This window comes from Chanodichthys erythropterus, chromosome 22 (genome assembly GCF_024489055.1).
Source record: "Chanodichthys erythropterus isolate Z2021 chromosome 22, ASM2448905v1, whole genome shotgun sequence".
Classification (NCBI taxonomy): Eukaryota; Metazoa; Chordata; class Actinopteri; order Cypriniformes; family Xenocyprididae; genus Chanodichthys; species Chanodichthys erythropterus.
The window spans coordinates 9,045,058-9,058,035 of record NC_090242.1 but is presented as its reverse complement, the minus strand read 5'-3'; the positions used below and the strand labels follow the sequence as shown (position 1 = coordinate 9,058,035).

General features: G+C 37.5%; 1 protein-coding gene across 1 annotated transcript in view; it reads right to left on the bottom strand.

Annotated features, from left to right (window-relative positions):
* gabrg2 (gamma-aminobutyric acid type A receptor subunit gamma2) overlaps positions 1 to 12,274 on the bottom strand; it is a 96,624-nt gene extending 84,350 nt beyond the window's left edge. The window contains exon 1 of the mRNA XM_067375744.1: positions 12,150 to 12,274. Coding sequence (XP_067231845.1) covers positions 12,150 to 12,265 — 116 coding nt within the window. The 5' untranslated portion in view covers positions 12,266 to 12,274. The remainder of the gene's footprint in view (positions 1 to 12,149) is intronic.
* Positions 12,275 to 12,978: the final 704 nt, after the last annotated feature.

Below are 12,978 nucleotides of genomic sequence, written 5' to 3'. Positions count from 1 at the left end.
AAGCAGCAATGGCATTGAGCGATTTTTGCAGGTTGTGCAAAAAAACATGAAAGTGAGTGATATTTACACCCAGTCGAACGATTTGTTTGCTAAACTAAATAAGTAATTTAGCATCGTTGAGAGGTTAAAAGGAATTGGATTGACGGTTGTGCGAGAGACGTCATCGTGTTATACCCGCCCAGAGCCATAGAAAGAGCTCTGTACCCGCGAATAGCGAGCAAGGTGGATAAGCCAGTCTGTGATTGGTTCCCGCAAAAGTGTAACAGACGCAGCAGAAATGAATGTACGGGTTTCCAGACTGAGTTGCCGGGCGAAATCAAATCGCTGGCAGATCAGGCTGTGTTTACCCAGTCTAATAAAACGATTCATTGATGTGCGAATTCCAAACTGCGTTTTTGTGCTCTTAAAGGGCACTTCAGGAAGGAGACATCCTTTGTAGTTCTAAATGAAAATGAACAACTGAATTCCTTCAAAAAGGGCCCTACCACAAATCCGTTACCGAGAAGGGTAAGTGTGATGGTCACACTTCAGGTAAGTACTTTTATTGTTTATGGTCAGGTGAAACCTCACAATTAATCAAGGTCTAGATGAAATCAAAACTGACATTTTTTTTTTTTTACCGGATTTTGCAGTGTTTATTAGAAATGATTTATCCGTGCATATCATTTTACTTTTTTAAATTCATCTTTATTTAAAATGTTAACCTCCCCTAACCTCCCTGTTAACCTCAATTCCACCAATTCTCAAATACAATTTCCACCATATTGGATTGTACAAAACCTACTTTGCAAACTAGCCCTAGGTTTTTCGTCCAATCGGAACCAAACCAGTGGAGCAGGTATCTCATTTTATGGGTCTGTAAATGATTGTATATCATGCAACATTTCACACATACAAACAATATTGATATCATATGTTAGATCTCCTCATTCTGAAAAACTTTGCCTCAAGAACCACTGCTGTCAACTTTGCCTCTACTTTTGCAAACAAGTCTGAGGTTTTTCAATCAATCTCAACAAAACCAGTGTAGTACAAATCTCTGGACTCTAGGTCAATAGTTATCAAAAAAAAAAAAATAAATAAAATAAATACATTTTAGTATTTGGATGGCTATAATAGTCTAATTTAGAATGTGGGTGTGACCAAGTGTACCTTAAAACCTGTAACTCCTCAACGAATGCTCAGATCTTCTTGAAATTAGTTCAATAATAATACGTTTTTTAATAAGTCACCCAACAAGATAAAAGAACTTCATTATAAAATGGTACATTTTTTATTTTTTTTTGTAAGGTTTTATTTATTTATTTTTTATTTTAGGCTAAATGTCTCTAACATTAAATGTATTTTAACACTTTGCTCCATATATATATATATATATATATATATTTGGTCATACATTTTATATAAAGTTTAAATAAGTTTCATAGGTAAGAAATAAATAGTAAATATGTTAAGTAAACCTACCTCCAGGAAGATATCCTAAAACATGTGTCTCTATATCTGTGGGACACGCAGTGGGTTTGGTCCCTGGGTAATAGGGCCCACTCTGCAGAAAGAGAGTGTGTGTCTCTTGGGACTTTATTTGTTGCTTGTTTGTGTTGTAGCAGCTTGGCCCTTTCCACACACATTCATGGATGTTGTTATTGAAATGAATTGACCCCGGGCTCTCTCAGGGAAATGGGTTACATAACCTGAGACGTTTTTATGACAAACATTTAATTGACTCAAAAATGATTAAAAAAAACGTAGAAAGCGGAGGCTATAGTTTTTAATTTAGTGCATAAAACTTAAAATATATTTCTGGGTCAAATTACTCAAAAAGGAGCATGTCATATTCACAAAATGCATACATTTTTTATGAAAATGTTGCATTCACAATGCAGCCTAATAAGCCTACATTTCTTTTAATGCAATACCTTATTTAGTTACACTTCAAAGCTGCTTGATTATGGCAAAAATCATAATCACGATTATTTTGGTCAATATTGAAATCACAATTATTTAACATCTTATTTAGAATTTTAGATATCAGTAAAGTTCCACAAATATCCGACTCGGCCAGCAAGGTGCTACTAGCAGTAGACATATCCCTTCCCGGAGAATTTTCTCCAGAACTCCCGGGAGCAGAACAACTGGGGGAAATGCATACAGACGCAGCCTCGCCATGGAGCTGGATGTGTGAGGGAGAACAACAGTGTACAGTGTGTCGTATCCTGAGACGCAAACAGATCCACTTCCGCTTGGCCATAAATCTCCCATATGAGCTTCACCACCTCAGGGTGAAGTCTCCATTCCTCTGGCCTCAGCCCCTGTCTCGACAGGATGTCTGCTCTATATTCTGGGTCCCTGGAATATAGATTGCTCTCAAGGAGAGCATCTTCCCCAGAGACCACAGGAGGATCTGGTGTGCCAGTTTGCAGAGTGGGCGCGAACGCAGACCCCCCTGTCGATTTATATAAGAGACGTGTCGTCTGTCCGGACAAGCACATGATGGCCTCTCAGGTCCAGGAGGAAAAACTTCAACACATTGAAGACTGCCATCATCTCCAGGCAATTTATGTGCCACAAAAGATGATGACTCCTCCAAAGACCCTGAGCTGAGCGGCCTTCCATTACCACTCCCCAGCCCGTGAGAGAAGCGTCCGTCATGAGAGTGACTCGACGATAGTGAGCTCCTAACACAGGGCCCTGGGACAGGAACCAAATTTCTTACATATAACCAAGGTGAGAAGTGGGATCCCCCTCAGGGAAAACCCTTTGGTCCTGAGCCACCACTGTAAGGGTCTCATATACAGCAGGCCAAAAGGTATCACGTTGGATGCAGCTGCCATCAGACCCAACAGCCTCTGAAACTGTTTTACAGTGCGTGACTGGCCTAGCTTCAGTTCTTTCACAGCTGATAGAATAGCAGAGATGCGAGGGGGTGAAAGAGCTAGGCCGAATGCAAGAACCTGAAATAGGTACGCTTCGCCCCCGAAAGCAAACCTCAGGAACTTTCTGTGCTGTGGAATGATGGAGACATGGAAGTATGCGTCCTTTAGATCTATTGTGACAAACCAATCCTCGGATTTGATTTGAGTCATGATTTCAGTTTTTAGCCTTTGTACTGCACGATTCAGATAATGCAGATCTAAAATAGGGCGCAACCCCCCATCCTTTTTCGGAACTAAGAAGTACCGGCTGTAAAACCCTGATTCTCTGTTGGTAAATGGGACCCGTTCTATAGCTTCCTTCGCTAGCAAGGTCTTTAAATCTTGCTCCAATACCAGAGCCTGCTCAGGATGCACTATTGTCTATAGCACTCCTTAGTATAGAGGTGGGCGACACCAAAACTGGATTTTGTAACCCTTTTCTATACTCTGCAGGACCCATCATGAGATATTTGTGAGAGATTTCCACTCTGCCAGAAAATCTACTAAGGGAACCAGCCTCTCGAAGCTGGCCTCTGGTATATTGAGAACATACATTTCAGTGACCTGAAGCTTACTGGCAGGAACCAACTGATTTTCTAACTGTATTTTTATTCTCCTCAGAGAATGCTTAGCCTGAAGCATGACCCTCAGGTCTGTCTTCGGCTTTGAAGGCTTAGGCTGAGAGTGCCGTCACTCCACCGTATCTTTGAGGTGGAGCAAGAGAAGCAACACTCTCCTTTTGCTGTGCTCTATATGAGGAGCTATATGGCTGGGGCTGCTCACGCCCAGCAACCCCAGAGGATGGATGGCGGCATGGAAGATATTTCTTGAATGCTTGTTTCTTAGACTCCTGAAACCTGTCTACGAACAAGTTGACAGCATCGCTGAACAGGCCAGTTGGCTCAAGTGGAGCGTCGAGGAGAAAGGCCCTGTCTTTTTCTTTTATATCAGACAGGTTGAGCCACAGGTGTCTCTCGGTCACAACCAAGACTGCCATAGACCGCCCAATTGCTCTGGTGGTCTCTTTAGTGGCTCTCAGAGATAAGTCCGTGGCTTGACGCAGATAGCTCGCGAGCGTCTGTTCAACCCGGGGCACCGCCCCATAGCCATACTCTTTCAGCCCTCTTATATCTGAATAGTAATTGACCTGAGGACTGAAAATTCTTGACGAGTATGGCTTTTTCCATGATCTAGATAACTCGTCATGTAGATCAGGAAAGAAGGGAAGGCCCCTTGGCGAAGATGATTTATTAGAAACGGTTTGCTTTTGGGATGAGCGCCTTTCCTGGTCATGATGTCACCCGCCCGTGACGTTCACTCTCGCCATTGGACTAGTTGACAGACGTGCATCAGACACAATCACGCTAGGGGCATTCCCAAAGCGATCCTATCGGACGCAGCGCGAGTTCCCTCGAAAGGGAACAGCAATACAATAAGAACAAAGAAACTAATTACAAACAAAATGGACAAATGAATACAACAGAACAAAAATACAAATTAAATAAACATTGCTTTAAGTTTTTCAGGAAGATATAATAAAAAATGGTATTCAGATAAGTAATAGCCTTCAACAGAAACTGAATAAAGTAATTAAATGTCAAATAACACAGCATAGTCTTCCCACACTGTATACAGTACATTAAATTTACATTTTATTAGATTTCATCCTTGTCTTTTGTTGTTTGATTAACATTAATGACACAGACTGAAGCAGTAATATCGGAGCATGCACAAAGAAAACTGCCTGGGGAACAATGTTTCTTTCACAGCTTAATGCGCTTTTAATGACACTTCATCCTAGTAAAAAAATAATAATAATAACCTATACCAAAATCTATTTAAAATACATTTATTTCATACTTCAAGTAGGCCTATACTCTAAATCCATTAAAGGTGCCCTAGAATCAAAATTTGAATTTACCTCGGCATAGTTGAATAACAAGAGTTCAGTACATGGAAAAGACATACATTGAGATTCAAACCCCATTGCTTCCTCCTTCTTATGTAAATCTCATTTGTTTAAAAGACTTCTGGAAAACACGCGGATCTCAACATAACACCGACTGTTACGTAACAGTCGGGATCATTAATATGTATGACCCCAATATTTGCATATATGCCAGCCCATGTTCAAGGCATTACACAAGGGCAGCCAGTATTAATGTCTGGATCTGTGCAGACAAGGTAAGCCAGCAAGAACAACAGTGAAAAAAGGCAGATGGACCAATAATAACTGACATGATCCATGATATCATGATATTTTTAGTGATATTTGTAAATTGTCTTTCTAAATGTTTCATTAGCATGTTGCTAACGTACTGTTAAATGTGGTTAAAGTTACCATCGTTTCTTACTGTATTCACGGAGACAAGAGCCGTCGCTATTTTAATTTTTAACACTTGCAGTCTGTATAATTCATAAACACAACTTCATTTTTTATAAATCTCTCCAACAGTGTAGCATTAGCCGTTAGCCACAGAGCATAGCCTCAAACTCATACAGAATCAAACGTAACCATCTAAATAAATACTTTACTCACATAATTCGAAGCATGCATACATCATGCATGACGAACATCTTGTAAAGATCCATTTGAGGGTTATATTAGCTTTGTGAACTTTGTAAATGCACTGTAATATAGGCGAGAGCTCGTGTGGCAGGGAGCAGGCGAATTAAAGGGGCGGCGCGCTGCCAAAATCAGTGTATAGTTAATGATGCCCCAAAATCGGTATTTTGAGCTGAAACTTCACAGACACATTCAGGAGACACCTTAGACTTATATCACATCTTGTGAAAAGCATTCTTGGGCACCTTTAACATATTTATTGACAGATCACGTAAGACTTACTAACATAAAATTATAATTAAACTTTATTTGGAGTATTTCTTTATTGCACAATGCACATTTCTTAATATTAAAGGGTTAGTTCACCCAAAAATGTGACGAGAATATTTTTGGTGTGCCAGAAAAACAAAATAATGACTTATGTAGTGATGGCCGATTTCAAAACACTGCTTCATGAAGCATCAGAGCACAAATGAATCAGTGTATCAGTGTAAAAAAGATCATCACAAGATCAACAACTTTACCTTCCAAAGGATCCTAATGCTAGGGAAGCATGTTTTTACCCCCCCCCCCCCCCCCACCATTTCACTGTGGATTATTTGGTGATTCAGTCGCAATTTCGGCACAGACTTTGCAAACAGACTTTTACAATATGGACCCGACAGCAAAGCAACATGTAAGTAGCCATGTTCATTCTAATGCCTGATCTGTGATCAGTGATTTCTGATGTGTAATTTATACGCATCAAAATAAATTACATCAAAATTTAAATTCAGTCAGATTTTCTCAAAATCGTTTAAAGCTGTTTATGCATCAGTAAATCAATCCAGTGACTAAACGATCAACTTCACAGTGTTTCTCTTAGTAGCATGAAAAAAATCTATTATTTACACTGATTAAATTATTTACAGAAAGCAATCAAATCTCTCTGTCAGCTGTAATAGTAAAAATTTGATAAAAGTATTCAAGAGGATTCCACATGTAATACTTATTTCATATGCAAATATTCAGCCAATCACAGCAGTGGGTGTTTTCATTGAAGTCTCACAGCAGACACGCTCCTTCAAACAGAGCATTCAAATCATAGGACTAAAATAAATACCCATTTATTTTTTGATGTTAAAATTATATTAACATTACAAGTGCACCTCAGGAAACATTATAAAAAAAAATAATAATAATAATAATAAAAAATAAAAAAAACATTGTGGGAAAAAAAAAAAGTTTGTGACCTCTTTAAGTATATCTTTAGTTGGACCACAGCACCACTTCCACACAATTAAATTGCATTAAGTACAAAATTAGTTTTAGTCCAATTCAGCAAACTTTAACTAGTTTAGTATACCAAAAGTACAATTGCAGGGTATTTTTATTAAGCAAACAAATATGTAAATGTATTTGTAGTATACTTACAAATTAAATGTATTTCAGATACATTTTAGTATTTTTTTCCACTAGGGTAATATCAGGCATGTCCCGCAGTTTAGTAACAGTAGACTGCATTTTACAACACACTTATTTGGCTGATTTGGATGCTAAGGATGGCATAACGAGGAACGAAAGCGCACCACTGAATGTGGCACAATCATCGTTTTACATCAATTATCTTTAATAATAGTTGGAAGCCAAAATCAAAATCATTAACGATTAATCGCACAGCCATATGTGACAGTGTTTTGCTTTGCAGGATTGGGCGGAGCTGACAGAACGGCAGTTTCTTTCAGTTGTTCCCCTCCGTTTGACCTAAAACATTGTGTTTGTGGTTACTGAGATTGAAATGTTGACCACAAACAGAAGTTTTTCAGATTTTCCATTGCGGCGTTCTTTGTTTATTTACGATACTTTGAAGCCACTGCCTTGCTAAGGGTCTTGCTCTTAAACCAGCATGCTGAGAACTATCAAAGGCAGTACTATCAAAATCTTTTCATCATGCCACTATAGTCAGTATTAATCCCTGTGGTGCAACTCTAGATGAAAATATCACTTAATCTTGGGGTACAGCCAACACGTGTCACCAGTGCCACAGTGTCAGTCACCCACTGTCAGCTTTTGAATCTAGACTATTCCTTATGGGTCAGAAAAATATAAGGATTAAAATCCTTGAAGGATATATAAATTCCTAAAGTCAATTTACTTATAGAGAGATATTTTCCAGAGAAATGTTGATATCTGCTTGTAACACTTTACAATAATAGTTAACATGAACTAATAATGAACTGCACTTATACATCATTTATTAATCTTTGTTGTTGTTCATTTCAACATTTACTAATACATTATTAAAATCTTGTTAACATTAGTTAATGCACTGTGAACTAACATGAACAAACAACAAACAACTGTATTTTCATTAACTAACGTTAACGAAGATTAGTAAATACAGTAACAAATGTATTGTTCATTGTTAGTTAATACATTACAATAAGGTTCATTAGTTAAACATTACATAAAGTGTTTAGTTTTAAAAATAGTTGAACACCTAAAGTATTCTGTTTCAAAGTTCATGAAGATTAGGGAGATAACCCTGAGTGACAGTATTAGAAGCACTGTCAGTGCTAATCCTTCAGTAAGTAATTGTCAATTAGTGATTTCAGCACTGTTAACACCAATTTGAATTTCTGCACAGTTCCTGTATTAACAGTTAGAATCCATCAATAATTGTATACAAGGTCTGACTGGCCTTTCCCAATCAATAATTGGGATAGGATCCTTTGAATGCCCTATGTGAAACTGGATTGGGCGTACAATAGAAACATGTTATGGTAAGAGATCGGACTTAAACCTATATATATATTTCAAAATAGAAATAACTGACTTAATATTTGTTCATTTTTCCATTTAACACTTTCAATTTGTCAGTATATTAGCCTGCAAAAATCAATCGAAATGGAAATAAAGGGTGCTTTATTCAGTTACTTTATTTTAAATAAATGGGGTACAACGGGGCTAAAGGTTTTACACATGCATCCATCCATCATAAAAGTAATCCATACGGCTCCAGGCGATTAATTAAGGCCTTCTGAAGTGAAGCGATGGGTTTTTGTAAGAAAAATATCCATATTTAAGATGTTATAATCTAAAATTACTAGCTTCCACCAGACGACCATACGCATACTGCGCATAAGTCGACTTGCACTACAGGGTGAGTAGGGCTGGGTACCGAACTCGATACTTTTTAGGTACCGATCTAACTGCCTCGATACTATCGAGTATCGAAAAGTGTCTTGTCATTCGGTACCAAATTTCGGTACCTCAGAATGGAGCCGAGTAGAGGGGCGGAGAAATGCTTTCGCTGTCTCGTTGAGGAGCAAGTAACGTTGCGCTACATTATTATGTATATCTAAATATATAAAACTATACGCGCGAGAGAGACCCTATGTGCGAGAGGGCGAGTGAATCAACGGTTTCGTTTTCAGTTTATCTCCGAATGGACGGGTGAGAAACGGCTGTTTATGTGAGCAGCCGGTTCACTACAGATAATACTGTTAACATAAAACAAAAGTGTCGCACTGCCTGCAGAAACAGCGGAACGCGCAATGTTTTTGTAGTCTAGTTATGGACAGGTACAACACACAGCAGCTTTACATCAGCGTTCTTCCCTCAAGTCTATGGAAACACGCGACCGGTTCGTGACAGGCTCGTTCACCTGCACGAGCACAGGCTCTGCCTCTGGCTCCAGAACGCGAACAATTCTGCTGAAAAAGAGGTATCAGCGTCCTCCTGATACTGCGGATAATCTGTGGGTCGGGCCAAGTAATAAAAAAATAACATTCAAATTAATTGCGGGTGGATGAGAGATGAATCATTAATGTGTTGATTTTAATAAAGACACAGAACTCTTATTTCAACGAACTTGCGTCACTCTTACTTCCGCTTTGATCTTGTTAATAATAATTAATTTTTTGAAGAAGAACAATTGCTGAGTGATTTATAAAAGAGCCTCACATACTGAATTTTTGCATTGAAAACTAAACTTTATTAAAACTATTTGCACTGATTTATTGTGTTGGGTAAATTTAGTTAATTTGTGCTTTTTTTATTCCCCGCAGTGGCTCAGGAGATGAGTCTTTGAGTCTGAAAAAAGTAAACAAAATTAAAATATAAAACCAAATATTTTTTTTGAGGTTATGTAATCTTGTTTAAACCGATTTTATAAAATTGGTATCGAAAAAGGTATCGTTTAGGTATCGGTATCGAAGTCAAGGTATCGGTATCGTCTCGGTATCGACAATTTTCGAACGATACCCAGCCCTAAGGGTGAGTATACAAATTTTCATTTTTGGGTGAACTAACCCTTTAAGTACTCAGCCTCATGTCGTTCCATGCCCGTAAGAACTTCGTTCATCTTCTGAGCACTAAGATATTTTTGATGAAATCCAAGAGTATCTGAACCACACATAGACAGCAACATCATTGCACCTTTTGAGGTCCAGAAAGGTATTAAAGACCATGTAACCAAGACCATGTGACTGCAGAGGTTCAACCTTAATGTTATGAAGCGACGAGTATACTTTTTGTGTGCAAAAACAAAACAAAAATAACGACTTTATTTAACAGTTTGAACTATTGACATAGTGAATGCAGTGCGGGCTTCTGTGTTTACGTCCGAACACAGACTCAGTGTTGGCCGACGCTGTACACGAGATCAGCACGACGCATGTGTGTGATACTGACACAGGAGGCAGGAGCCGCCAATAATGAGGCAAGGTGGGCACGGTGTAAAAGGCTCACCAGCATAGGGCAAAAGGCACAAAGTATTTACACAAATATTTTAGCTAAAATTATATGCTTTGAATAATGTCTGTTCAAAGTTTAGTACAAATGCAAAGTTTGTACTATTTTCTGTTTATTTCGATTATTTTTTTTTTTTGTCGTTAAAATGTTTGTTTTAAAAATACAGAAACAAAATTATTTTAATAAATAAAAATAAAGAAAGCATTGAATGAGATCCCACAATAATTTAATATAGATTTACAGTAGTAACAATAAATATATTTTATTATATGATAAGTAATATCATATTTTTTAATATGATGGTTTCATTACATATATGGTGATTATCTCTTTAAGGTGGACACCCAACTTAAAATGTGATATTTTCCATCTGAATCTTACCATGTCATGTCAACAAATGGAAAAGTCAGCAGCTGTTTATTATCACATTAATTATTGTGCCTTTAACCCCAACAGCAGGGGCGCCTTTTACCCCAAATACCATTCTTTTACATATAACATTTCTGTCAATAACATTTCTGTTATTGAAAAACTGTTGCTTTAATTACCTTAAACAAAACTGAAAAACATTAACAAGACCTTTGCCTCAAAATATAGTAAATTTTATTGAGTCTCATTTGCTATATAAATCTACAACATTTAAAAAAAAAATTGTTGGATCAACTTTGCGTTGCTGTCCATGATCGCGTCAAAGATCGGCCAAATTTCCACGTACATTGTCAAAATCGGTTGTCAAGAAAAGTGCTGAGCTGAATTTTTGTGCCATCTAGTGATTTAAAACAGAATAAAGTCAATTGCGCCTTTTACTCCTGTGCGCCTTTAGCCTCAGATTAATAATTTGTGACTTTTCCTTTCACCAAACAGATGTGATGTTGCTTGGAACCCCTGGACAGTATATTTAATTGGTCCCCATTTGTAGAATTAGGGGTCCGGGATGGGGAGTCTCCCTCTGTCAAAATTATGGGGGCCTTCAGGGGTGATCGGCCCCTCAATAGTTCTGATCTCACTCTTTACCCCCATTTGAGACTCTTCTGCAAAAGAAAAATTTAAACCTACAGTGCTTTTTAATATTACGTGCCTACTGGGGTTAGATTAGGCCAATGGTACATACTAAATATATAGCTAAATATAGAGATTCATTTCAAAATTATTATTATTACAAGTATAGCATTATAGAAGGGAACCACAAGATTTCAATCCCAATCTCAATAATAAGTAGGCTACATGACAGGTAAAACCCATTAAACCCCTGATAATCTCTATTCATATCAAAACTTTGATAAGTTTATTATTTGTGGTACATGTCCAAGCTCAGGCTGTTAGGCCAGAATTATCCCTGATTCTTCAACAGCAGGTGGAGAGGAGGAGTCAATCGCTGACTTAAATCTTCTTAAACAAATGTCTGAACTGAAATGGCGTCATGTACATGACAAGGCTTTGAACTTTACCCCTCTGACTGTATACAATGAGAAATTGCATGTATTGCTAATAGAGGAAAAAGTCTCATATCCTGTTTCTCAGATTCTGTTTAATGGCTGTTTGGATCATGACACACCTCTTGTCAATAAATAATGTCATTATATAAATATTATTTAAATATTATAAATTATTATAACTATACGGTGGTGTATAGTTCGCCTAATACCATACATATATATTAATAGCCTATATATATATATATATATATATATATATATATATATATATATATATATATATATATATATATATATATATATATATTTTGTCACATACGACTATGTGAAAAACATATATTTCTAGACTCACCAAGCCAAACAGAAAACAGATTAAAGCAATCCATGGGAAATAGAGCAGCACCAATCATCGCACACACTCCAAACACACGAGCCCATGTAACGTTTGCGTATCATAACACAATAACGTGTTAAATTCGTCAACACGTATGATATTCTTACCTCAAAGGAAGATAGGCGATTAGAAAAGCCCACAGAAATAGCTTGAGTGTGATCGCAGGGATGGCCATCGCATTGAGGCATTTAGAGGAAAAATGAAAAGAAGCCATGATCACCATCTTGCTCTCTCTTCACACAGATAGATTGTGTCCCTGTATTCACTGCCTTTCCTCGCTGTTACACATAGCAGATCGCGCTGGCTTTGGCGTCTCAGAGCCGTGGCTGCGATGCGATGCAATACAAGCCGTCACAAAAACAACAAAACACGCGCACACACCTAATGAAGGCGAGTTTCCTGCTATATTGAAATTTTGGCAGACGACTGGAAATACATGCAAAAGATAAATGCGATCAATCCGGGTCCTGTATAACTGGGAAAAGTGTGGATGCAGATGAATTGTGTGAAAGCCGATCTGATGCTCGTCGCTGCAGCACACTACAACACATGCGTGGTAGAGATGATGGAACCAGCTCACATGCTTCTATTAATAAAACTAGATAATATTAAAATACCAAGCAAACGTCTTAAAACATCCATTCATGCATTATAGCGTCGGAATTTACGTTTTTCTTTTAATAATAATATTAATAGATTATTAACATAGTATTAGCCTTTAACAATACACCATTATTCAATAAAAGGGAATAAACAAAACTTTTGTAATGGAGGCGGTTTCCAAGCAACTAATATAAAATGTGCGATTTTAGTGTCTTTGAACGCGATTTATCCAATCGCAATTTAGAAGCTGAATTTCGATTTCGGTTATGTTGTTAAAGTTAATATAGGCCTATATTAAAGGCACTTAATATTAAGATAATACATTCTTTCTTT